We start from the raw sequence: 27,106 nt of genomic DNA on the forward strand, positions 1-27,106 counted from the left end.
GGGGGGCGGGGGGGGGGGGGCTGGGAGAACCTGAGGTGTGCCCACATCCGGTGTACCAGGACCTTAGATGCTCTGTCCCAGTCTGTCCTGTGATGTCCCAGGAGGCGGGGGAAGGGAAGAAAGGGACGGGAATTTGAACTTTCCACATCGGTCCGGCGCCCTGGACGATCAGGTTGCAACATGACCTGGGCCCGGGGCCAGAGCACATGGGCCAAGGTTACACCGCCTGCAGCCAATGGGGTCGTGGCTGGGCTGCCGCGATTGGGGGTGGGCAACACCCCCGCAACCCCCACCCCAGCTCCGGCTCCAGATCAGAGAGCCTCAAGGGCCGTTCTGTATCCCGCCGTTCTCAGAAGGGGAGGAGGCGCCTCTGAGGAAGAGGAATATTTGCACAGAGAAAAGATCAAGGCTGGCCGATCCCCCTTTCACCTCTACAGTTTTCGGTTGATAATTTATCCTGGCCCCTCAGCTCCTGGGAACTTTGCTCCAGGGCACCGGGCCAGACCCCGGGTTCGCGCCCTCTCCTGGGACGCAGGCAGGCGTGGAAGCCCGGGCCAGGCGCGGTCCGCGAGCTCCGCGACGCGCGTAGCAGGGGTCCCAGGCAGCGTTAGGCGCTCAGCCTCGCGCTGCGACCCGGGTAGGCGAACCCAGGCCTCCCGGGAAACCAGCAGCACCCCCTGCCGGGCGCCCGCTGGGAAACTCTGCCAGCTGGGCCCCCCGGAGCACCCTTCTCCCGCCACCCTCGACCTAACAGGTCAAGAACAGGTGTCCCGGCAATTGGGAAGTACAGGGTGGACAAGAGACTGGGTTTCAAAAGACGTTGGCTATGAATCGGGACAATCATGGGCGTGAGGAGTTTCGCCAGGGTGCAGGAATGGAGTGTGTCTGGGCCCGGGTACTGGGGAGGGAGCGGAGGGCCGAGGTGGTCTGGTGGAGTGGCCCCCAGAGTGGAGGGTGGGAATGGCTTAGGGTCCTGGGAGCTCGAGGGATGCCCTGGAATTTCTTTGGGGGCAGAAGAGTCAGGACGGGGAGAGGGGCCTTGGTGGGTCGAGGTGGAGGTCGAGGTGGAGGACAGGAGGTCCGCACCCTGGGGAGGGAGTGAAAGTGGTGAGCCATGGGAATCTGGAGGCAGGGCCGGGGCCAGAGGACGCTCGGGGTTGGGGGAGAAGGGTGTCCAGGATGTGGTCGGACTCTCCGACAGCATCCAGGGACCAAAGTTTGGGGCCGGGTGGGGTGTCCGGGGCCCCAGCGCGTGGTGCCGCCACGGAGGGCCGAGGCTGCCGGGCCCCGGAGCCGCCCTCACCTGTAGGCCAGGCTCATGCACTCGAAGAGGCGGGTGAGTGTGGGGTCGATGCTGCGCGGCCCGAAGTCGGCGGGCCCCATGGGCCCCTCCTGGTCGCGCCGCCGGGTCAGCGAGTCGCTGTGCGGCGACGACACCATGAAGTGACCGCTGTGGATGACCTGCGAGCGGAGCAGCCCGCCCGCGCTGCGCCGGTTACTCGGGTCCTCCGAATCTGTGTCTGAGTCCGAGTCTTGGCTGGGGACGACCCGCGGGCAGGACAAGCCGGCGGCCAGACCCGCCAACGCCCGGGCCATGGCTTTCGTCGCCGCCGCCTCGCCCGGGCTCCGTGGAGCAGCTGGCGCGGCCAGTGTGGCCAGATTGGCCTCATTAACATAACCCCGCCCCTCCGCAGCCATAGGTCGTTCCGGGGGGGCGGGGCCTTGGGGACAGCGCGCGGGAGCAGGCGGGACTGGGTTTAAATTAGCATAATCAATATGCACGCTAAAAATAAATGAATTAGCATGATCAATATGCTAAGCGAGAGCGCGGGCGGAGCTACTGCGGATCTGGAGTTTGGAAGAGGAAGAGGTCCCTTTTTCCCCTCCTGCCCCTCCTTATGCGGTTCCCCTATGTCACCCAAAAGGGGTCTCAAGAAGAGTTGACCAGGTTGGCTCAATCGGTTGAACAACCTATTGATCTCCGCTCAGCTCATGATCTTGGCTTGGGTCATGATCTCATGGTTCAGAGAGTTCAAGCCCCACGTCGGGCCTCTGCACTGACAGTGAGGAGTCTGCTAGGAATTCTCTCTCCCTCTCTCTCTCTCTCTCTGCTCCTACCCCACTCGTGTTTGTGCGCGCACTCTCTCTCTCTCAAGAAAGAAAGAAAGGGAAAGAAAGAAAAAGAAAGAAAGAAAAAAGTTTGACTGTTAATCATTCACACCTGAGCCAGAAAGTGCCTCAGTGCCTGGGATTCCTTGCTTCCAGTGCCCTCCTGTGAAGTCCCTCAGCTAACTACACCCCTTCCTCCCTGCCCTCTCTGGTGTCCAGGCTCACATTCACCCTCTCTCAGTCCTGCACACAGCTGGAAGCACGCACCTGTCAGAGTCTTGTGTGGCCTGGCCCACAGGAAGGTCCCAGCACCCCCCCAGTTGCCATTATGATCATCACTACACCAGCACAGAGGCCCCGAGGTTTACATGAGTGTGAATCCATGAGTGGTGACAGGTGATGACTGGCAAGTTGGAGCCTTAGTCACCTTCCCCTGGACATCCCCCAGGCAAGCCATCTGCTCTGGAGCTTTGGGTCCTCCCTCTCACCGGCCCTGGGGTCCAGCTCACGTACCTGTTTCTGAAGTCTCTCCTCTCACCCTGAGAACTGGGCTGTTTGGTCTAGAGCACTCACACTGTCACCTAGCTGGCATCTTTAACAATCCTCAGAGGTGGGATTCTTGCCCCACTTCAGCGCATGTCACCAGCGTCCACAGGAGTGGAAACACCCGAATATCTACACAGGGCCCGAAATGGAACCTGGTCTAGAATTCCAGACTTCCCATCCAGGGTTATCTCTGGTGGGGGAGGGGAGGGCTAGAGGCCAAAGCTAACCTCCCTTGGTTTTGTGGACAGTGTGGCCTATGTGTAGTCACAGGAGAGAAAGCGGGGGCTGGAAGCTTGGAGAAGGTTCTCTCAGAGTGTTTTCTTCCCTCCCCTGGTAGGGTCACACAGCTCCTGAAATCAAATGGCAGTGCCTCGAGGGCCCCTGTGATCACCTGAGATGCTGAAATGATTGCCCAAGGCTGCTCACAGTCCTGCCTCTCCACCCAGCCACCCCATGTCCCTTGGCCAGGTACCCTCTGTCCCTGCCAAACAGTCACCTCTCAGTTCCTGGAGCCCCAAGTGCTGCTCTCTGCAGGGGTGCATTCTCTCTGCTCATCTGATGGCCAAATTCTGGGGCCTCAGGTACCCACCTCAGCCTGCCTCCTCTGGAGAGAGAGCCATTCCTAAGTGGTCCTTTTGGGATCCTTGGCACGGAGACCGACAGGGTCACTACCTATCCTTTATGTGCCTGTCTGGCTCTGCCCCTGGCCTATGGGCCCTGAGATAGGACTGTTCCTCGGGTGTCTGAACCCCCACACTGAGCATGCAGGGGCTTGGGAATGCTTGGAGAAGGGCATGACACTAAGAGGACCTGGAGGCCACTTTGGGGAGCAGGGGTGGGAAGCAGGGCCACTTCTCTGTTGGAGCCTCCTAGTTTCAAGGACCCGGCCTTAGGCAGAGGTCTGAATTGATCCTTGCTCTGCTGCTAATTCCATGAATGCCCCTGGGTAAATCTCTGTCTTACTGGGACTCTGTCTCTCAGTCTCTCACTCTGTCTCTGTCAACTCAGGAAGTGGAATTCACAGCTTTCTTAGGATTCTGTAACTGTTAACACCTTGGGTTCTAAGTCTGTCCTATCAGCATCCCACCTCACCCCACCACGCTCCCGCTGGCCTCCTGTCCCCTGGAGAAAATCTCAGAATGGCCTCCTGTGGTTCGAGAGACTTTTCTCATGAGTTGAGACTCAGTAGGGTGAATTATCTGTCTCACCCCATTCCCCTCTCTTTCCCCAGCCATCAGCTGGCCCTCTGCACCCTGTTCTTGCCCTCCTCGGGGCCTGATAATACCTTTGGCGGGCTAAGGACTGAAAAAGACAATCCCTCTCTGTGTAATTCAAAACAGAACAACAATACATTGTACAATAAACACAAGGAAGTTCATAAGTTCCAATTTCTTCCACGAGGACATCTTCAATTGGAAAAAAAAAATCCATTACTAAATTTTTTTTTCAAAAAAAAAAAAAAGAAAGAAAGAAAAAGAAAAAAGAAAACATTTCAATGCTCCAAGCTTGCTGAGGCCTGGAATGCATGCTTCATCTGCCTTGTCCAGCCTCCCCCAATCATCATTCCTAACCATACTGAAGTAGGTAATATTACCTCCATTTTACAGTTGAAGAAACAGGTCAGGGAGTGAGGCACTTGCTCAAGGTCCTGCCGTGAGGAAGGGCAGAGCCAGGTCTGACTCTGAAGTCCAGCCTCCTTCACTTATGAGGCTGCCACTTGTCTCCTCTTAAATATGATTCTAGCCACGGTCAACTGGAGAAGTCAAACCAGCTGGTGGCATGGGGGCCCTGGCATGCCTGGGCTTCGGCACAGCTGGTTCAGGGTGCCCTTGCCCGGATGACAGTGCAGGCTTGTGCGAGCTGGCCTGGGCTCACCCTTCTCCTCCCTTTCCCATCTGGCCCCCGTTACCCACGGCCCCGGGCTTACAGCCTCTCTCTACAGCCAAGTCTCGTTCACAGGCCATGGAGGTGCAGGACCGGGTGTGAAACCCTGGCTGTCCCTGCCGTCCTGCTTGACATCACACCCGCCCTGTGTCCCAGCTTTCGCTCTTAGGATCCCCTCCTTTCCCTCCTCATCTGGAAAGCTCACCCAAACTGGAAGTGCCGCCTCCACCTCCAACATCTTCCCGGAGTTCCCACAACCCTTGTTCCAATACAACTTTTAACTGCGTTCTGCTCTGCGTTCCCAGTGAGGGGTGCACATCCCTCCGTATCCCACTAGATGGCGAACTGCCTGAAAGCGAGAATCCCATCCTCTCCATAGACCATTTTTCTCCAAGTGCGAACGGGGCAGATGGGTTTTTGTTGAATGAATTGAGTTTATACTGTATCTGTCTACTACGTGTGTTCTATCTGTCCATCCATCTACACACACACGCACAGTCACACACAGATGACACTAAGTGTGTATTATGTGCCTATCCTAGTGCTAGTATTTCACTTTTGCGAAAGTTAAAAAATACAGAGGGGCACTTGGGTGGCTCTGTCAGCTGAGCATCTGATTCTCGGTTTCCGCTCAGGTCACGATCTCACGGTTTCAAGCCCCGTGTCTGGCTCTGCACTGGCAGTGTGGAGCCTGCTTGGGATTCTCTCTCTCCCTCTCTCTCTGCCCCTCCCCTGCTGGTGCTGTCTCGATCTCTCTCAAAGTAAATAAGCTTAAAAAATACAGAAATGCAAAGATTTGGCTCTTGTAATATCCATAGTGATGGAAAGTCGATTAGCAGCTGCTAGGGGTTGGGAATAGTTGGGTGTGGGGAATTAGAATAACTGCTAATTAGTATTGGGTTTCACCTTGGGGATGGTGAAAATGTTCTCGAATGAGATAGTTGGGGATAGTTGTGCAGCTTTGTGAATATGCTGAATGACACTGAAAAAGGGTGAATTTTATAGTAAGTGTATTATATCTCAGTAAAATCAGGCACTTTTATATATCGTTCCATTTCCTGGTAGTCCTCTCCACTGTGCACGTGTGTGGATGTGTTACATTTTACCGAGGGGAAACTGAGGCTCTGGGAGGTGATTCAGAGTACTGTTGTGAGAGTGAACCATAAATGGCTAATGTTGGTGGCGCCTAACCTAACCCGTCTGTAGAATGTTCATGACAGCTCCGTGATTTTCAACTCGTCTTGTAGACAAAGGAACAGGCTTTGCCGAAGGTCAAAAGGTACAAGGAGAGCTGAGATTCACACGCAGGCAGTCTGATGCCAGCCTGCCCCCAAGAACCTACATTCTCAAATTAGAAGGACGAGCGATCGCTCGGGAGGACTTGGTACCAGCAGAATTTCATCCATGCCGCTGCCAGGGTAACTTGGCCCAATCACTTCAGAAAACTATTTGTCAGTACCTACTAGGGCTGAACATCCACCTCCCTTATAACCCAGCAATTCCACAGAAACGGGTGTGTATGTGCAACAAATACATACACACAACTATTCACTCAGCATTATTCCTATAATGCAGCCAGGCGCTGCCTCCTCACACTACAGAATATTAACACAGTAACGGGAATGAACACCGTATAACCAAATGCAACCATATGGGTACATCTCACCGACAGTATGGTGAACAAAAGAAGCCTGACACAGGAGGGTATGTGCTGTAAGACTTCATTTATATAAGGCTCCAAAACAAGTTAATCTGTGGTTTTGGAGTCAGGGTAGTGTTTAGTTTTGAGGTGAGAGAAGGCATCAAGAAGGGGCTTCCTGGAATGCTGCTAACATTTTGTCTCAGTATCTGGGTTCAGGTTACATGGGTGCATTTGCTGGAAATACTCATCAAGCTGGATACTTACGATGTGTGTACTCTAACATAGGTATGTTAGATTTAAAAGGGTTTTTTTTTTTTAACATTTATTTTGAGAGAGAAGTGGGGAAGGGGCAGAAAGAGAGAGAGGGAGACCAGAATCCGAAGCAGGCTCCAGGCTCTGAGCTATCAACACAGAGCCCAATACGAGGCTGGAACTCATGGACCACGAGGTCATGACCTGAGCCGAAGTCGGACACTTAGCTGACTGAACCACCCAGGCACTCTGATTTAAAAGTTTTTGAAAAGAGAGCCACCTGAGCGGCTCAGTCAGTAGGGTGCCCAACTTCGGCTTAGGTCATGATCTCAAGGTTCATGAGTTCAAGCCCCACATTGGGCTTGCTGCTGTCAGCGCAGACCCTGCTTCAGATCTACTGTCTCCCTCTCTGTCTACCCCTCCCCCTCCCCTGCTCACGTTCTCTCTCTCTCTCTCAAAAATTGATATTAAAAAAAAAGCTTTTGAGGGGCGCCTGGGTGGCGCAGTCGGTTAAGCGTCCGACTTCAGCCAGGTCACGATCTCGCGGTCCGTGAGTTCAAGCCCCGCGTCAGGCTCTGGGCTGATGGCTCGGAGCCTGGAGCCTGTTTCCGATTCTGTGTCTCCCTCTCTCTCTGCCCCTCCCCCGTTCATGCTCTGTCTCTCTCTGTCCCCATAATAAATAAACATTGAAAAAAAAATTAAAAAAAAAAAAAGCTTTTGAAAAGAGAAACCAAGTTTGCACACACACACACACACACACACACACACACACAATCAGCCACTCCACCCCAAGTCACCTTGGATGCTCTTACCTGAAGCCTCCCTCAGCTGGAGGTGAACTGGGCATTTAGGTGGGGGGAGGAGGGAGGTGGCACATCAGGCCAGAAGAGGATTTGGGGGCATCATTGAGTGGGTTGAAGAAGCAGGGGATGCAGGGGTGGACAAGAATGAGAAAGAGGAGTCTTAGCTATGTCTCTAACTGGCAGCAAGATGGGAAGACAGTTTCCCCTGTTGGAGTCTCCGTTTCTGCATCTGTGAAATGGGGGACCAAATCATGAAGGAAAAGTCGATAAATGTGACTACATTAAAGTGAGCAAGTTGGACCAGATTCGTTTTCACATCAGAAGCACCCAAGTGTTCTACCAAAAAATATAGGTCTCAACCCAAAGGGAGTGAAAAAAGTCACTTCCCTTTGCAAGAAGCACGTCTCACGTTTCTAGACTTTCTGCTTCTATATTTATATTTAGGGATACTATAAGTGTATTGTTTATACATTTTTAAATTATGAAAATACCAAATAAAAATACATTCTATGTCAACTGCCCCTGGTCCCACTGAGAAGTCCTGCTCTTTGTGCTCTGAGATTGTGAGAAGGGAGGAGGAAAGGCAGGGGAGGAAGAACAACAGAGTAGAGATGGAGTGAGCACCCAGCTACTTCCCCTCATCTATTCAACTGTATCTATCTGCACATCTAGTCATTTACCTATCCGTCCATGCATCCATCCATCCGTGCATCCATCCATCCATCCATCCATCCATCCCTCCATCCATCCCAATCTGCCCACTTATCTGTCCATTCATCACCTCTCAACCCATCCATTCATCTCTTCTTGCATCCATCTATTTACCCATTCATATCTTCCCAATCTGTCCATCTGTCCGTTTTCCTTCCATTTATACATCTACCTAACCTTCCATCTCTTCATCCCTTTCTCCACCCAAATACCCCTTCAGCTGCCCATCCAGCACACGTATTAACTGCCTCCTTGTATCAGGCCCTTAGTTAAGCCCGGGGTAGTGGGGCGTGGGGAGGGCAGAGATTTGAACCCAAGGCTGACACCATGTCTGGGAGCTTGCAATGGGTTCCTGCCCCAGGCTGGGCTGCGCTGGGGTGTGGGGTGTGGAGAGCCCAGGAGAGGAAAACAAGCAACTGGAGAAAGACCAGCCGACACGGTGGGAGCTAGGATCCAGAGCCTGTCCCAGACTGAGGAAGGACAGGAAAAGGAGGAGAGTGACTCGGAAGGTCAGCCTGGGCTTCCCCAGATGGTCCTAGAAAAACCAGCCCAGGCCCCTGGGATCTGGGGGAACATGCAGTGAGGCTAGTTTCAGGCCCAGCCCACTTCAATACCTCTCCGTCTTCTTCCCTCCTCTTCTTCTGTGCCCCCTTTCTTCCCATCATCCAACTTCCCAAGGCCAGGGCCTTGGTCCATCCATCTGTAATTCCAAAGCCTGCCCAAAGTTTAGCCACCAAAACCACCAGTCTCTGCCTGGCCATTGGCAGGAACCACAGAACTTTTAGAATCTTCTCTTGTCCCCTTGAGGAACCTAGATGAACAGGGCTTATGATTACTTGTCATCTATGAGCGAACAGGCTCAGAGAAGTTAACTTACTTGCTTGAGGTCACAGAGCAAGTAATTTAAGGCTCTAATTCCTCACCCTGTACTTTTTTACTAGCATGGTTAAAATAGTAGTGAGGAGAGGGGAGCCGTTTCCATAGGGCCCTGGGGTGCAGCCCGTGGTGGGGCTGGGGGTGTGGGTAGGTGGTGTGCAGGGATAGCTGGGAAGGCGGAAAACAGTGGCGTCACCAGTGGGGTTATCTATCTGGAGACTTCCCCTTCTCCAACACGTTGGCTGCGTCGTGGGCAGTCTTAAAACCCCATCCCAGGCCAGGAAGAGGCAGAAATGATGTGGGTGGGGCAAAACATCTTTTCTCTACTCTGCTGTAAACAGGTAACATGGGATTATATTTTTGGATGACCATTTGGCAAAATCTGTTACACCAAAAGCATTTATACTCTTTGGCTCATCAAGTTCAACTACAGAAATCTATCCTATAAAAATGTTTCCCTGGGGCACCTGGCTGGCTCAGTCGGTGGAGCATGTGACCCTTGATCTTGAGGTTGTGAATTCAGGCCCCACGTTACTTAAAATAAAGATTACTTAAAAATAAAACCTTTAAAAAAATAAAAATAAAACTTTAAAACTCAAAGTAAAAATTGGGGCTCCTGGGTGGCTCAGTCAGTTAAGCGTCCAGCTTTGGCTCAGGTCAGGATCTCATGGTTTGTGAGTTCGAGCCCCACATCAGGTTGTCTGCTGTCAGCACAGAGCCCTCTTTGGATCCTCTGACCCCCTCTCTCTGCCCCTCCCCGTCTGGTGCTCTCTCTCTCTGTCTCTCAAAAATAAACATTTGAAAAAATAAAAATAAAAATGTGTCCCTAATGTACAAAGATGTAGAAGGATGTTCCTCACAGCACTGTTTATAATTCTGACAAACAGGAGAATGGTTGAACAAATTTTGACAGATCTCTACAGTGGAAAACCATGTAGCTGTTAACAACTTTGCCTATAAAATGGGGATAAACAGAGTACCCACCTCTCACAGTTTTTATGAGGATTAAGTGAATCAATACCTTCAAAGTGCTCAGGTGGTAAAGACGTGCTATCATTATCATAAGTGTAGAAATAGTAAAAGGTAGCTAAGGTGCAATGCTGATGTTAGAAGAAAGTTGCAAAAACAGTGTGTGAAGTGTGATCTCACTCAAGTAGAAATAAATAATGGTGAACATTCATATATGGAAAGAGAAAAGTCTGGACACACAGCCAACAAACTATGGCATTATGATGGTCTTTATGGGATTTGGGAAACAGACATTCATTCACTTGTAAATATCCATAAATGCTAAAATTGTATAAGGCCTGTATATTACTTTTGAAACCAGGAAAAAAAATCCTTCAGTAGAGTAAAGAAAATAAGAGGAGATAGGGCAGTAGATGATGGCTGCTTTCTTCTTGAGGACCCCAAAGTCCGCAGATCAAAGATGTCCAAACAAAGGAAAGGGTCCCTGATTGGCTGACCGGACCCTGGGGAAGGGAAAGGTTCAGCCTTCTGCCCCATCTTGTCTGAACGCTCCTTCTCAATCCACAGAGCCCAAGGGCGCCATGGGGGACATTTTCTCTTTAGGGCACAGAGCCCAGTAGGTTGGCTCATCAGGTACCTGTGAGTCATCTCAGGCAAACCATTCACCCTCTCTGGGATTCAGCTGCCCTCCCTGTAGCACGGGAAGCAGTGTAGCCTGTAGGTAGGTTGTGACCAGCCAGGGTGGAGAATGTGCTATACGGTAGTGCAGTGTCACAGCAGTGGAGGGATGGGGAGTCAGCCAGGAGATGAGGTTTTGCCAAGAAGAGCCATCCTACCAAGAGTCTGTCAGGTTGCAAAAATGTCACTGGTCACCATTTACCAGTAGACAATTTTTACTCGTGACACCTCTGACACCAAATGCATGATGTCTTTTCCAACACCATTTCTCCAATTCCCTGACACTGGCTGAGTCCTACAATTCAGTTCCCTTCTGACACTATCTCCCGGGAGTTAGCATCCAACCCCACAAGTTAAGGGGTCAGTCCCCTTAAGACTGTCTCCATTTCAGATACCAACCACAAGTCGGGGTTAACACTTGTACTTCTGACCGACCAGCTATAAATCAGGGGAATCTCAGCACGCCTTGTTCAGGTTTTTCCAGTTTGCTAGAAAGGCTCACAGAACTCAGGAAAGCACTTTGCTTACATTTTACCATTTTATCATAAAGGATACAACCCAGGAAAGCCAAATGTGGAAGACAGGCACGGGGCAAGGTATGGAGGGCGGGGGCACATGGGGTTTCCATGCCCTCTCCAGGTGCACCACCCTCCCAGCACCTCGATGTGTTCACCAACCCCTTCATTGAGGAGTTTTTAATGGAAATTCATTAGGCAGGCATGATTTTGGTTATTGGCGAGTGAACTCAGTCTCCAGCCCCATTCCCCTCCTGAGAGATGGCGGGGGGGGCCTGAAAGTTCCAACTCTCTAATCCCACCTTGATCTCCCTGGTGACCAACTTCCATCCTGAAACTATTAGGGGCCACCAGCCACCAGGCATCTCATTAGCATACAAAAGACACTCATAGCTCTGGAGATTCCAAGGGTTTTAGGAGCTGTGTGCCAGAAACACAGGAGAAGGACTAAACATACACTGCTCAGGACTCACATCTGCTACTTGGAAGTTTGGCACATCCGAATTGGAATAAGATGTAGAAATCAGCAAGGGCAACGGGCTCATGTGACTTGGAGGGGCTCCTTTGGAGCAGCGGCTTGCGTCAGGATATCCCGTGCATGTCACATTAGTGACCGAGCCAGGTCTCCTGCCTCCCAGCTCCGACCCCTCCACACTGAACTTCTGGAGTTCCAGAAGAAGTAGAACAGGTAACACTGTGTTAGTCTACCCATTCTACAGATGAGAAAACAGAGGGCTGGAGAGCAGGTGCACCTTGCAGTACAGTCTCCTTCTTTGTACCTGTGGCATTTCTGGCCACCCCAGTGTGCCAGGGTGGGTCTGTGCCTCGTTGTTCAGAGTCAGCTCCAAGAGAGTAGAATGGGGAGTGCCTTGGAGGGGAGGGGATTATCATCAAGGCTAGAGCCCCCCTGGTCCCACAGACCCCTCAGCATCCAGGTCAGATGATGCCCCTGCCATCCAGGGCTCCCTGGCACAGAGGCATGGAGGCAGGGTGTGGACTGTGGTGCTCAAATTTGCCCCTGTGTGTGACCCTGGGCTCCTCTCTGAGTGTGCTCCATACAAGGAAAGAGTGGTATCATGGGCTTTGAGCACTGGTTTCTCACTTTAAAATGGGTGTGAAGGGGGTGCCTGGGTAGCTCAGTTGGTTAAGTGTCCGACTCTTGATCTTGGCTTAGGTAAAGATCTTACAGGTTCATGAGTTTGAGCCCTACCTAGGACTCTGCCCTGATAGCACAGAGCTTGCTTGGGATTCTCTCTTCCTTTCTCTCCGCCCCTCCTCCACTCACGCTCTCTGTCTCTCGATCTCAAAAACAAGTAAATAAACATTTAAAATGGGTGTGGGAAATTGGTGTTAAATTCATCTTACGGGCTTGTTGGCAGAATCAAATGAAATATGTACGAGCCAGTGGTAGGCACACGAGTGTGAATTTCCTTTCTCCTTCCCTCCTTTCCTCTCCCACCCCCGTCCTTCCTTTTTTCTTTCCGTCCTAACCAATACCTCTGAGTACGGTGTTAGAGGAAGAACCAGATGCTATGGGACAGGCCATGGGGGGACAGCCTCCATCAGGGGATTTGAGGATGGAAAACGGCTTCTCAAACCAGCCGTGGGAAGGGACAGTCAGGGTCTGCCCTGCCCAGAATCCCCAGGCCTCCCACTGCTAAGGAGCTCAGGGAGTCACATGGGCCCCGTGAGGGCGTCGGGTCCCTGGACTGACACAGAAAGGGGTCCTAGGGAGGCATACCTCTCATCCAGAGTCACGTGGCTGATGGGGCTGTGTGGGACAAGAGCTGACGTGACTCCCAGAGCTACCCAGCACTAGGGAGACCTGGGGATTCTGGGCAGGATGGAGCAGACTGTCACAGGCCGGCTTACATGCCCGCCAGCCTGCCCCCACATCTCGGGGCCAGCTGGAGGGATGCATCACCTATTTATCAGTGCCAGACCCTGCCCTGGGAATGTTTGGTTTCCTCCTGCCCTGTTGGGGACCTCCTACACAAGATCAGCTTAGCCCACCTCTAAGAGAAAAGGCAAATGTGAGCTGCCTTGCTCCTGAAGCTCAAGGGCAGGAAAGTCCAGCGGGGAGGTGGGGAGCGGGGTGCAGACCATGTGGACACCCACGAGCATCCACGAGTACACCCCCTGATGTGTGCTGCTCCCCGGATGCAACATACACGCTTGCTCACAGCTGCTCTCGACGGTGTCAGCATCAGTGTCAACGGATGCACAGGGTGAGGCCCAGAAGGTGACAGGGGACGAGGCAGAGGTAACAGTGGGAGCAGAAATCAGGGCTTTGGAATCAGGGTGGCTTGTTTTGAAGCCCAGCCCCGTCATTTCCAGGCTGTGTGACCTTGAGCCGGTGCTTTGACTTCTCTGTTTCCTCATCTATAAAGTGGGCACGATATCCTTTCCCTCTCAGGTTATCAGGAAGAAGGAAACAGTGACAGAAAATCCCTGCACGGTGCCTGGCACGTAGTAGGTGTCCAGCAAATTTCAGTCCCTCCTTCCCCCTTCCGAGCGACCCTGGGCCTGAGGGAGCCCCCCTTTCCTTCCTCCCCTGCCTCACATCTGAGCCCAAACCCCTTTGTCAGCCCTGAACAGGGAGTGAGAATTGTGCTGATGAAGGCCTCTCTCAGCCCAGTCTCCACCTGCCTTTGCCCCTCACAGAGCCAGCAGCAGAGTCAAGGGCAGCCTCAGAGGGAGGCTCCAGGTACGGCTTCTGCCCAAAGGGAAGAAGTGGGCTCTGAGGCAGGTGTAGTCCACAGGAGCCCCAAGAGCACAGCCCCTCTCCCTCCGTCCCACCCTGCAGTTCCTCAAAGCCCATTGCGCCCTCTACCTCAGTTTACAAACATCACCTCCACCAGTGCTACTCACACACAGGCCGGACGATTTCGTTGACAACATTCCAAGAACCCAGGTGTGTCCCTGATCCTGGCCCCCTCACCTGGGCCCAGGTTGAGTCCTGATCCCACCCTGAGCCCTGAGCGCGATTCCAAACTGAGCCCTGGCCTGGGGTAGATCGTGTCCTTCCTGGGTGCAACCAGAAGGATGGCCCTCTCAAGAGAGGGAGGATCCTGGTTGTCACAGCACAGGGCTCCTCAGTGGGAATCTTCCCCCTCCTCCAGGAGCTAGCCCTGCCCTGGGGCTAAGGAGCTGAGCCTCCCTGCCCATGTTCCCAGGCCTGAGATCCCCAGGCCCCAGTTGTCCTCCCCCTGGATCTGACGGTCTGGGCAGGAGATGGGCAGGCCACATGCAGAGAACAGAAGGAAACTCACCTGGACAAGATGGAGGCCTGGGCCAGGTCCCTGGCCCCACCCAACACCTGATCCAGCTGACCCTGGGACATCATCCTCCTTGTGAAGGACCACAAGGACCTTGCTTGGAGTGGGCCTCCCTGTCCTCCACAGCATCCTGGTGTCCCATTTAATCCTGTCCCTGTCTCCCCTCCAGCATCCCAGGAACAAGCCTCCCCATGTCACAGAGGGAGAGCCAGGCCCAGAGAAAGGAAGTAATGGACCCAATGTCACACAGCCAGACACAGACAAGAACTCAAAGCTCCTAAACCCAACCCAGGCCTGACCCTGGCTTCTTTGCCCACCAGGGTGACCTCAGGAGACACGGAGGTGGGGGTAGGGTGGCTGGGAGGCCGAAGGGAGCCCTGGCCTTCCTGGGCCAGACCAGAAGGAGTGCCCTTTGCCATGTCCCTAGCCCCTACCTGTTGGCTAGAAGTCTGGTGGCCATGAATCCACGTGGCTTCCCTGCCCCACGGGAACATCTGGCTTCTCCCTGCCCAGCCAGGGGGAGCTCTGAGTCCTTGCTGCTGTGATCCTAGGGCCCACCTCGAACCGGCTTCTCTCCTGACACCCACACCTGTCTTGGGCAGAGGGTGTAACAGAGAAGGCCCTCCCTCCTGCCTCCCCGGCCCCACAGCCACCTCTATGGAGAGTCCCCAGAGCACCGTTCAATCCTTCCCCAGCTGGTTGGGAGCCCAGGAGGCGGTGGGAACCCGTGTGCACTTCACCCTCTGCTCCTGGAAGAACAGGCAGGATGAATGCTCAGATTCTTGATCCTAAGCCCTCCCTGGGGTCTCAGCTTGCCTCCTTCTCCTGGCAGCTGAGCCAGGGCAAGTACACAAGAGTATTGACCCCACCAGCCCAGCAGAGCTGAACCGGTGGCCCTCCCCCATTGAACAGGTGCGGGGACTGAGGTCCAGCCTAGGGGAGGATCTGACTCCCCTTGGGCTATGCACCTGCACCCACCCGATCACCTCCACACCCCTCACCTGGATTCCGAGGGATCTGCGGGTAGGGTGGGCCACGCCCGCAGGGTCTCCTCCTCGGGCGGCTGCGTCTGGGGAGCGGGAGCCTTAGGGGCGCACGCAGGATGCTCCTGGGCCGCCGCCGACAGCAGCCGCCGCGTCTTCTCTGCGCCGGCGGCAGAGGGCTCTGTGCGCTACGCCCTGGGCCCGGCTTTTAGCAGCGGGTGTGGACGCGGGCACTGCTCCGCCCCCGCCCGTTCGGGGTGTCCTTTGCCCCTTGTTCCGGTGCCTCCTTCTCTCCTTAGCACGTGGGTGGCAGCCGCTCACCCGTCTGGCGGCCTGTGGCACAGCCATGGGGCCTGGGCCACGGGCCCAGGCGCCTGCCAATCCCCGTCTGGGACCTACTCGTGCCCGCTCACCTTTAACCCCTCTCTCCCAGAGGGCTTGGTGCCAGGCTCCCAAACCGCTGGCTGGGTTTGAGAAGGAGGAGCCACAGGTATGGGACCATGGCCCAGGTGGACAGAGGCAGAGCCTGGGACGCTGCAGTCACCTCCCTGAGCCCCAGCCCCTCTGGGAACCTCATCCTGGCTCCTGAATTCCCTGTCTCTGTTGAGCTCCCATCTGGCTCACCGAACCCCCTTCATTCCCGCCCCTGGTTCTACCGGCGTTATCCTGAGTCCACTGGGCTTCTAAGCCCACTGACCCACTTCCTCACCTGGACCTCACCGAGCCCCCCCACCCCCCCCCCCCTCCCTGGGCTCTCTTCTCCTCCCTGAGCAGCCCGCCCCCTACTCTCTCTCTCTCTCTCTCTCTCTCTCTCTCTCACACACACACACACACACACACACACACACCCCTCCACCCTCACGGAGCCCTTGGCCCTTCCAGAACGCCTATCCCCTCCTGACCTCTCTCTCCTCCCTGGGCCTGTTTCCTCCTGTGTAAGATAGGAAGCAGGGCAAGGGGATGGCGATGGTCTTGGGCCTTCACATCAGAGAAAGGTAGAAGAAAGAAGTTCCTTGAAGGAATCCAATCCTGGAAGGCTTCCTGAAGGAGGAAGATGTTCATGGTTACTTTGAAGCTAAGAAAGAAAGGAGATGATTTCGACAGCTTCTGTTGAGGGGCTACTCTCCTTTAATGGAAGCTGGGGAGGCATGGGCGGGTGGGGGGGCCTCCTTATTTAAGAAAGTCTCCTGAAGATCAACAGAAAGTATCTCCCTCTTCATATGAAAATTCTCTAGAACGAGGGCAGGGTTTCATTTCAACTCAACAAATCATTACCATTTCTGGCTAATGTTCGCCCAGCCTTGACTACTTACCAGGGTCCCGCCTACACCTCTTAAGCCCTTTATGTGGGTTAACTCATTGAATCCCTTCAATGGCCAGAAGGGGTGGGTGTCTTCTCCCGGTTTTACAGATGAGGGAACAGAGATGCAGGGAGGTTCAGATCGGTGGTAGGTGGCAGAACTGGAGTCTGAGCCCAGGTGCCCCGACTCTGCACCTGCTGTGTAATAAATAGATCCTTTGCTGGAAAGAGGACATAAATGTTGTTCCTGCTCTCAGGGGACCCCTAAGGCTAACAGGTGGGGGATAGATGGGTCTTTAATAACAGGTCAAGTTGGCATGAGGAAGGAATGCTGGGAAGGAAAGGCTGATTCCGCCTTTGGAGGAGGGGGTGTGTTCTAGGTCAAGAAGGACGGGTCAGTTCTTCTACAGCTTTAGGAGAAGGCGTGTGGTAGGGGGGGGAAAGGCATCCACGGTGGAGGGACACCTTGGCCAAAGGCAGGAGAGATGTGGAAATGCAGCATAAGGTTGGGGAATTGTCAGGCATCTGGCTCGACTGGAAAAGGGTCTCTGGGTCGAGTACGAGATTGGGGAAAAGAAAGAGGGAGAGAATCATGGAGGAACACAGATGTCACACAAAGAAATGAAGACCAGCTGAGAGAGAGTAGGGAGCCATGGAAGGATGGTGAGCAAAGGCAGAAGGTGGGGGGGGGGGGGCTTTACTGGGGTTGCAGCTAGAAGGAAGCACTGGGAGGGGGAGGAGACTGGAGGCTTCGTGGGGGTGGGTGCCTTAGCCCAGGGGTGGCAGGCCTGCCTGAGCTGGGCCCGAACATGTGACCGACCAGGGGAGGTGGATGGCGGACTCACCAGACTGAAGGGACAGGTTGTCACCGTGATTTCTGCGTGTGCTTCTCCAGAGGGCTTGGGCTCTCCTTCAACTCTGGATCCAGCCCCCGAGCAGGACCTGAAACAAAAGAGCATGTTTGTAAGTGTCGTCAGAATTGCACCAAGAAGATCTGGGAACAGCTGGAAGATTTCCTGGTTTGAGCCTCGCTGGCCGGCAGGATGCCGACCCCCTAAACCAAATAAGGGGGTGCGGTGGAGACTGACCGGGCAGAATGGGAAGATACTGCTTTGAAAGGTCGCCAGGGGGTGACGTCCACTAGGCTGTTGTCTTCAGGATGGCACGTCATGTCTGCGCCTCCCACGAGGCAGATGGGGATCTCTGAGGGCACTGCCTGTTTCTTCAGCCTGTATTGCTGCCTCCTGTGGGCCTTATCCTGAGCCGGTGGGAGCATCATCAAAATGCAGGAGGGCGTCCTGTGCAGCCCTAAGAAGAGCTGGCTGAAGTCAGAGCCTTCACTTTCTTTCTTTTCTTTCTTTTAATGTTCATCTATTTATTTAAAAAAAGTTTAATGTTTACCTTTTGAGAGAGAGGGAGAGACAGAGCGTGAGCAGGGGAGGGGCAGAGAGAGAGGGAGACACAGACTCCAAAGCAGGCTCCAGGCTCTGAGCTGTCAGCACAGAGCCTGACGTGGGGCTCCAACTCACAGACCGCAAGATCATGACCTGAGCCGAAGTTGGACACTCAGCCAACCGAGCCACCCAGGCGCCCCAGAGCCTTCATGTTCAAAATGCCTACAAATAGTATATTGTCTAGATGCACGTGTGTATACAAAAAGTATTTTTTAGCAGAGCGAAGGGACTACCGCTTGTTAGAATGGGTAAAGTGGAAAAGGCTGAGCTTATAAAGCGTTGGTAAGGATGTGGATCAAGTAAGCCTCACACACTGCTGGTGGGGATGATGAAACCGTTTGGAAGACTGGGGTTTTCTTAAAATGTTAAATGGGTGCCACCTATCTGACCCGGCCACATCACTCCTAGGTATTTAGATAAGAGAAATAAAGGAATAGGTCCATACACAGACTTGTACACAAATGTTCATAGCAGCTTTGCTTGTAAAAGTCTCACACTGGAAACAGCCCACATGTCCATCAACAGATGGATAAACAAATTATGATATATCCACATGGTGAAATACCATCCTGCAATAAGAAGGAACAAACTGCAACAGATAAATGCAACAGAGTGGATGAATATCAAAATAGCTATTATGAGTGAGAGAAGCCACACACCAAAAAAAAAAAAAAAAAAAAAAAAAAAGCATACACCGTACGATGCCATTTATATAAAATTCTGGAAAATGGGGACTAATCAGTAGTGTCAGGGATCTGGTCAGTAACCAGATCAGGGGTTATCTGGCTGAGGGGTAGGGGAGAGGCTGGAGGGAGAAATCACAGAAGAGCATAAATGATTTTTTAGGGGGGTTGGATGTGTTCATTGCCGTGATTTTTTTTAAGTTTATTTTTGAGAGAGAGAGACCACAAACGGAGGAGAGGGGTAGAGAGAAAGAGAAAGAGAATCTCAAGCAGGGTCCATGTTCAGCGCAGAGCCTGACTCAAGGCTCAATCCCACGGCCATGGGATCATGACCTGAGCTGAAATCAAGAGTTGGACGCTCAATCGACTGAGCCACCCAGGCGCCCCCATTGCTTTGATTTTGAGGGTAGTTTCACAAGCCAAAACTCATCAAATTGTACACTTTAAAATACGTGCAGCTTGGGGTGCCTGGGTGGCTGGGTTGGTTAAGCGTCCAACTTTGGCTCAGGTCATGATCTTGCATTTCTGGAGTTCAAGCCCTGCATTGGGCTCCTCTCTGACAGTGTGGAGCCTGCTTGGGCTTCTCTCTCTCCCTCTCTCTGCTCTTCCCTCGCTTGCACTCTCTCTCTCTCTCTCTCTCTCTGATAAATAAACTTTAAAAACATATATGCAGCTTATTTTGCAGAAGTTACACCTCAGTAAAGTTTTTTTTTTTTTCATGTTTATTTATTTTTGAGAGAGAGACAGAATGTGAGCAGGGGAGGGGCAGAGAGAGAGGCAGACACAGAATCTGAAACAGGCTCCAGGCTCTGAGCTGTCAGCCCAGAGCCCGACGCGGGGCTCGAACTCACGGACCGCGAGATCGCGAGATCCCGCGAGATCACGAGATCGTGACCTGAGCCGAAGTCGGACGCCCAACCGATTGAGCCACCCAGGCGCCCCATATATAAAGAACTCTTACAACTGCAAAATAAAAAGGCAAATACCCAAGTAAAAAATTAGCGAAGGGTCTGAAGAGACATTTCTCTAATGAAGACATAAAAGTGACCAATAGTGGGGCGCCTGGCTGGTTTAGTCAGAAGAGCACAATGACCCTTGAACTCAGGGTTGTGAGTTTAAATCCCATGTTGGGGGTAGAAATTTCTTAAATAAAGAAATAAGATTTTTTATTTTATTTTATTAACATTTTTTTTAATGTTCATTTTTGAGAGAGAGCGAGAGGAGGAGGGGCAGAGAGAGAGAGAGAGGGAGATACAAATCCAAAGCAGGCTCTAGGCTCTGAGCTGTCAGCACAGAGCTGGACACGGGGCTCGAACCCACGAACATGAGATCACCATCTGAGCCGAAGTCAGACGCTTCACCGACTGAGCCACCCAGGCGCCCCAAGAAATAAACTTTTTTAAAAAATGACCAACAGTACATGAAAAGATGCTCAACATTATTAGCCATCAGAGAAATGCAAATCAAAATCGTGAGATTCCACTTTACATCCACTAGGATATTTATGTACGTATGTATGTATGTACGTATGTATTTATTTATAAGTAGGCTTCATGCCCAGCGCAGAGCCCCACACGGGGCCTGAACTCAGGACTCTGAGATCAAGACCTGAGTTGAGACCAAGAGTTGGAGGCTGAACCCACTGAGCCACCCAGACGCCCCAGAAGAGTTGTGACAAGAAAGATGGATAATAACAGTATCGGTGAAAACATCAGACCCTGCCTACATGGCTAGTGCAAGTGTAGGGAGGTGCAGCTGCTTTGGGAAATGGTCTGGCCTTCCCTCAGAAAGGTTAGACATGAAGTTATCATGTACCCACTCATTGGTACATAACCCAGAGGAAAAAAAAACCCAGGTCACAAAAACACTTGTGCGAATGTTCGTAGCAGCATCGTTCATAAGAGCCCAAAAGTGAAAATGACCCCAATGTTCATCGACTGATGAATGGAGAAACAAGTTGCACACCACATGTACAGTGGAATATTATTCAGCCTTAAAAAGGATGAAAATCCTGTCACGTGCTACAACATGGATGCATCTTGGAGAGATTCCGCTCGGTGAAATCAACTAGTCACGAAAGGACAAATACTGTCTGATTCCACTTGTACGAGGTTCCGAGAGTAGTCAGATTCATGGAGACAGAAAGTAGAACAGTAGGGTAGGTATCAGGATCCGACCTAAGGGGGAAATAGTATTCAATGGATATACAGTTTCAGTTTGGGAAGATCAACACGTTCTGGAGATGGATGGTTGTGATGGTCCCTGAGCAGTGTGAATGTGTTTAATGTCACAAAGTGTGTACCTAAAAATGATGAAGATGGGGGGGTGCCCTGGATGGCTCATTCGGTTGAGCGTAGGACTTCAGCTCAGCTCATGACCTCATGATCTCATGGTCCATGGGTTCGAGCCCCACATCGGGCTCGCTGTTGTCAGCACAGAGCCCGCTTAGGATCCTCTGTCCTCTCCGTCTCTGCCCTTCCCCCGCTTGTGCTCTCTGTCTCAAAAATAAAAAAAGAAAACATTAAAAAGAAAAAAAGAAAACATTATGTGAAATGAAAGAAGTCAGACACAAAATACCACATCTTATAGGATTCCATTAGTATGAAATGTCCGGAATTGGCAAATCTATAGAATAAGTAGATTAGTGATTGCCTCATGCTGGGGCTGGTGGTGAGGCCAGGATTGGGGCAGGAATGGGGAGTGACTGCTAATGGGTACAAAGTTTCTTTTTGCGGTGTTGGAAATGTTCTAAAATTGTACCGAAGGTTGTACAACCCTGAATGTACCCCAAAGCACTGAATTGTAGAATTTAAATTGTTGAATTATACTGCATATGAATTATATCTCAATAGAGCTGTTTTTTTTTTAAGGGGTAGCGATTGGATTTTTGCAGAATAATGAATTTATTTTTTTTAATGTTTACTTAAGAGAGAGAGAGCTTTCTTTACTACTTTTCTACTTTAAGAGAAAGTAGAGAGGGGGGGGACAGAGGATCTAAAGCAGGCTCTGTCCTGACAGCAGAGAGCCTGATACGCGGCTTGAACTCATGAACCATGAGACTGTGACCTGAGCCGAAGTTGGACGCTTAACCAACAGAGCCCCCCAGGCGCGCCTGGAGAATAATGAATTTAAAAATTGAACCAGGGAGAAGATGAAGGGTCCCCTTTGTAGGGTCAGCCCCTGGACGTCCCGGGCAGATAGTAGGTGCTCCATAAATTAAAACCAAGGGAGCATTTCCAGAAAGAGAAACACATCGCGGCTGCTGTTTTTGGAGCACTGACCGGATGTCAGGCTTCATGCGAGACACTTACATCAAGTCACACCCTTCAACTACCCATTTTACAGATACTATAATTGAGGCTCAAGGAATTAAGGAATTTACTCTTGGTCACACAGGAAGTAGCAGAACTCAGAAAGGGATCCCGGTCGGTCTGACTCCAAAGGTAAAGTCTAAAAATAGACCTTAAAAATTACTAATTTTATATCAAAGTTTTCAGACTTACTAAAAACATAAAGAATAATACTGTGCATACCTGTGTACCACGACCAGCTTAAGAAATCAAACGATCAGGGTGCCTGGGTGGCTCAGTCGGTTAAGCGTCCAACTTCCGCTCAGGTCATGATCTCACCGTTTGTGGGTTCGAGCCCCGCATCAGGCTCTCTGCTGTCAGCACAGAAGCCCACTTCAGGTCCTCTGCTCCACTCTCTCTGCCCCTCCCCTCCTTGTTCTCTCTCTCACTTTCAATTAAAAAAGAAAGAAAGAAAAAGGAAGAAAGAAAGAAAGAAAGAAAGAAAGAAAGAAAGAAAGAAAGAAAGAGAAAGAAAGAAAGAAAGAAAGAAAGAAAGAAAGAAAGAAAGAAAGAAATCGAACTATCAATGCCATTGAACTTCCCTTGGTCCCTCCCTGACTGCAACCTTTTTCTGCCAGACAGCCATGCTCCAGAATTTGGTATTTATTGTTCCCATGCTTTTCCTTTGTACATATCTCCAAGCATTATGAAGTTTAATTCTGTTTCTTTTCTTTAAATTTTTTAAAATGTTTGTTCATTGTTGAGAGACAGAGAGTGAGTGGGGGAGGGGCAGACACACATACACACACACACACACACACACACACACACACACAGAATCCAAAGCAGGCTCCAGGCTCCGAGCTGTCGGCACAGAGCCCGACACGGGGCTCGAGCCCACGAACGGTGAGATCATGACGTGAGCCGAAGTCGGACGCTTGACCGACTGAGCCACCCAGGCGCCCCATACTTTTGCCTGTTTCTAAACTTTGTGTAAACAGCATTACACTTGATGAACTCTTCCCAGGTTGCCTTTTCTCAATTAGTGCTGTTTGTGGGATTCACCCAAAGGGTCGTGTGCACTACGATTTGCTCCTGTATTTGGTGTCTAGGGCAAAGGGGTGCCTGTACAAAGGCTCACCAGTTCCTTTGCCGTTCTTCTGGGGTTGGACGTCTGGGTTGTTTCCAGTTTTCCGTTCTTACAAGTTAGGGCCACTGTGAACATTCCCGTTCCCCAAATTCCTAGGAGTTTGCTTTCGTTTCCTTTCACAGCTACAACAAATTACCTAATTAGTGCCTCGAAACGACACGATATTATCTTACGGTTCTGGACTCACGAGTCCAAAATGGGTTTCACTGGGCTGAAGTCAAGGTGTCAGCTGGGTCATGCTCCCTCCAGAGTCTGGAGAGGAAGATGCGTTTCCTTTCCTTTTCCAGCTTCTAGAGGCTTCCATTCTGTATCTCATGGCTTCTTCCTTCGTCTTCAAAACCAGTGATGCAGTGTCTTCAGATTCCTCTCTGACTCTGGCCCTCTGTTTCCGTTACCAGCTCCTCTAATTCTCACCCCCCACCCCCGCCTCCCCTCTATAAGGACCTTTGTGATTACATTGGCCCGCCCCCCGTCTCAAGATCCTTAATTTAATCACATCTGCAAAGTCCCTTTTGCCTTGTGAGGTAACATATTCAGTTTCTAGGGTTTAGGCTGTGGACATCTTTGGGGGGCACTACGCTGTCCAACATGGCAGGGACGTGATACGGGGATCTTTGAATGACGAGCTTGCCAGAATGCTCTTGGAGCCAATAATTCTCTCTCCCGCTGGCAGGACACGAGCATTCCTGTTGCTTCCCATCCTCACCAACGCTTGACGTTATCTGACGTTTTAATTTTTGTCGCCCAATGGCTATGGAATGTCTGGGGTCTGACTGCAATGTGGTCAAGAAAGAGATCGTGGTCAATGGTGGTAAATGTGAAAAAGAACAGCCCTGGCTCAGACCAGTGACTTCCAAGTGGTGAGAAGGGGGTGAGGTCAGACTGAGTCGAGGAATTAGGAGGGTGAGGAAATGGACGCAGGGAATGAAGTGTGGAGGGGACGTCTTAGTCTGCTTGGGGTGCCAAAAAAGGTGTCACAGACCAAGTGGTTTCAACAATAGACTTTTATTTCTCGTGATTCTGGAGTCTGGGAATTCCAAGATCAAAGTAAGTACCACAGATCGGGCTTCTGGGGAGAGCCCTCTTCCTGGCTTGCTGAAGGCCACCTTCCCGCTGGGTCCTCACATGGTGGACAGAGAAAGAACTCTAGTCTCTCCTCCCCTTCTTGTAAGGACACTAATTCCATCATGGGGACCCCAATCTCATGTCCTAGTCTAAACCTAATCATCCCCAGAGGCCCCCCTCCAAATACCATCACACTGGGGGTTAGGGCTTTGACATATGAATTTTAGGGCGGGGCGGGGGGACACAAGTATTCAGTCTATCATAAGTTACTTCAAAATATTGGGGGCGATGGGGCGCCTGGGTGGCAGGGTCGGTTGAGCGTCTGACGTCGGCTCGGGTCACGATCCATGAGTTCGAGCCCTGCATCGGGCTTTGTACTGACAGCTCAGAGCCTGGAGCCTGCTTTGGATTTTGTGTCTCCCTCTCTCTCTGTCTTTCCTCCGCTTGCACTCTGTCTCTATCTGTCTCTCTTAAATAAATAAATAAATAAATAAATAAATAAATAGATGTTTAAAAAAAGAGAGAGAGAGAGAGAGAGAACAAAATATTGGGGGTGCTAGTGAAAGTAAGGTGCCAGTCTAAAGACAGAGATTAAAGATGTAGGAGACAGAGACAGAAAGAGAGACATAACTACTCGATTGGATCAGGGCATCTGAGAGGAGGCAGGTGAAGGTGAGACCCATAGCAAAGGTACCTGGGTTGGCTTTAGAACCAGAGGGACTGCTCTTCCCGGAGGCAGGAGAGAAAGCCCAAAGAGGTGAGGCAGAAAGTGGCGGAAGCTTCTCCAGGTGACAGGCAGCAGAGTGACCTCCCCTCTCCCCCCCTCCCCTGCCGAGAGAGGTAGGAGTAGGTATGAGGGTCCGAGGAGTGTGGGGAGGGTTTACGGGAGGCAGGAGGCGCTGCTGTGGGGCATTCAACAGAGGGACTGGTGAACAAAGGGGGGTGGGCAAGAAAGGGTGGGGAATGGAGCGGGGTAGGTGTCTCCCATCAGCTCTTACCAGCGCCTCCCAGAGCGCAGAGGTCCTGCAGCCCGGCGTAGGAGGGCCCAAAGGAGGGCCAGCTAGGGGGGTATCTAGGAGAACCACGGAAGCTTAATGGAAATGGTGGGTCCTGAGGAGGCAGGCCAGAACCAGGGAGATCATAGCCAGGAAACTGGCAGGTGTAGAGGTGCTCCTGATCATGGCCAGGACCAGGATGGAGGGACAGCAGGGATGGGACAGGGGGAGCGCAGAAGAGAGGGGCACGCGTCCCAGGCTGGGGAGGTAGAGAGGGCTTCCTGGAGGTGGTGGTGTTCCAGCTGAGACTTGAAGGGGAAAACCAAATTCAGTTATCATTAAAATGTGGAAGAAATATTGTCGTCGTGGTCTGTCAATAAGCCTGTCCTGCCCAGTTCCATCAGTTTTCTCTCTGCTTCTCAGATATCTCTACCATGTAGAGATATGTGCTCTGGCTGGATTGGGAGAGTCCTTGGCTTATGGGCTTCCCTTTGGTTTCATTATTTTCCCTATGAAAATAGGGAGCTTCAGAACTCCTATTCATCCCTCAAAACCCTGCTCAAACATCACCTCTTCTGGTGTCCTCTCCTTCCTCCCCGCCCCCCACCACTGTGAGGTTTTCTGATTGTCCTGGTCCCACCTCTGTGCTTTCTTAGTGTGATGAGGTGGAATAAGCTTGCTCATTGCTGTTTTATTTTTTTTAATGTTCATTTATTTATTTAGAGAGAGGGAGGGAGAGAGAGAGAGAGAGAGAGAGAGAGAGAGAGAGAGGAAGAATCCCAAGCAGGCTCCGTGCCATCAGCACAGAGCTCTAAGCGGGGCTCAAACCCATGAACCGTGAGATCATGACCTGAGTCAAAATCAGGAGGACGCTTAACCAACTGAGCCACCCAGCCGCCCCTGCGGTTTGGTTTTAGACAAGTGACTTACTCTCTGTTTTCTGACAATGGCACTGGCCAAACCTATTCCTGAAGATAAGGTCCATGACATCCTCTGGCATCACATGGGAATCACAAAGGAAGACATCATGTGGTTGATACCTGCCATTAAAGGAAGCTGAGAATGTGACTCTGCCTTAATCCGTGAGCTCTCTGAGGGCAGAGACCAGGCCCTCACAGAGCTTAGCCCAGTGCCCAGCACGGAGAGGCACCATGTGCTCTGTGCATACTATACTGCACAGACAGGAAGAAAGGAGAATGTCTATCATTTACCGGTAATGTGACTTTGGGGAGATTACATCATCTGTGTGCATCTGTTTCCTCATCTCTAATATAACCATCACTCACATTAGGTACTCACTTCCTACAGATAAGACACTCAGCATTCACTAGCTCTAATCTTCACGTGGTGTATCGTCACCCCATTTTACAGAAGAGAAAACTAAGTCTTGGGGAGGTAAAGGACTTGCCCAAGTTAGCAACAGGGCAGAAGCTCCTGGCGCCCAGCCAACTCAGCAAATTGTTGTGAGGATCCAAGGGAGAAATGTGAAATAGCCCTGCAAACTGTAAACGTCTGGGGTGGGAGAGTCCGCGCCAGGGGGAGGGGGGGATTGGGGGGGCGTGGTGAATGCCGGCCGGAGCAGGGGTGCGGGGAGAGAAGCCTCGGGTACCCGCCTGGCGGCAGGAGGATGGGTTTGCCGGGAGATCGCGAGGGCGGGAGGCGAGGCTCTGCCGGGGCAGCCAGGGGTGCGGCCCGCCCCCTCCCGCCCCCTCCCGCCCCACCCCCAGCCCCAGCGCCGCGGCCCCTTTAAGAGCGGGCGGGGCGCCCTCTGGCGGCTGAGCGGCGCGCCCGGCCGGAGCCAGAGCCGGATCCCGGAGCCGGAGCGGAGCGGAGCGGAGCCGGGGAGGAGCGGGCCGAGCGGGCCGAGCCAGCAGCCGAGCTGGGGGCGCGGGCGGGCGGCATGTACCGGGCCCGGGCGGCGCG

General features: G+C 52.0%; 2 protein-coding genes and 1 long non-coding RNA gene across 8 annotated transcripts in view; 1 reads left to right on the forward strand and 2 right to left on the reverse strand.

Annotated features, from left to right (window-relative positions):
* MLXIPL (MLX interacting protein like) overlaps positions 1–15,470 on the reverse strand; it is a 32,349-nt gene extending 16,879 nt beyond the window's left edge. For 3 of the 6 annotated variants that reach the window (XM_040456132.1, XM_040456131.1, XM_040456129.1), the window contains exon 1: positions 1,304–1,655. In XM_040456132.1, the coding sequence (XP_040312066.1) occupies positions 1,304–1,596 (293 nt within the window). In that variant the 5' untranslated portion in view covers positions 1,597–1,655. Of the gene's footprint in view, positions 1–1,303; positions 1,661–14,697; positions 14,853–14,940; positions 15,013–15,264 lie in introns of those variants that run through there. The other 3 variants (XM_040456133.1, XM_040456130.1, XM_040456134.1) reach the window with 3 other exon arrangements.
* A 627-nt stretch (positions 15,471–16,097) lies between these two features.
* Positions 16,098–17,873, reverse strand: LOC121017843 (uncharacterized). The gene is made up of 4 exons (XR_005784917.1): positions 17,635–17,873; positions 17,392–17,488; positions 16,560–16,744; positions 16,098–16,287 (listed from the first exon to the last, which is right to left on the reverse strand). It is a non-coding gene; the product is annotated as an uncharacterized LOC121017843 (long non-coding RNA).
* Positions 17,874–23,870: 5,997 nt separating this feature from the next.
* VPS37D (VPS37D subunit of ESCRT-I) overlaps positions 23,871–27,106 on the forward strand; it is a 7,084-nt gene continuing 3,848 nt past the window's right edge. The window contains exon 1 of the mRNA XM_040455658.1: positions 23,871–23,934. Coding sequence (XP_040311592.1) covers positions 23,871–23,934 — 64 coding nt within the window. The remainder of the gene's footprint in view (positions 23,935–27,106) is intronic.

The sequence above is a fragment of the Herpailurus yagouaroundi genome, unplaced genomic scaffold (assembly GCF_014898765.1).
Source record: "Herpailurus yagouaroundi ecotype Mexico unplaced genomic scaffold, PumYag 216, whole genome shotgun sequence".
NCBI lineage: Eukaryota > Metazoa > Chordata > Mammalia > Carnivora > Felidae > Herpailurus > Herpailurus yagouaroundi.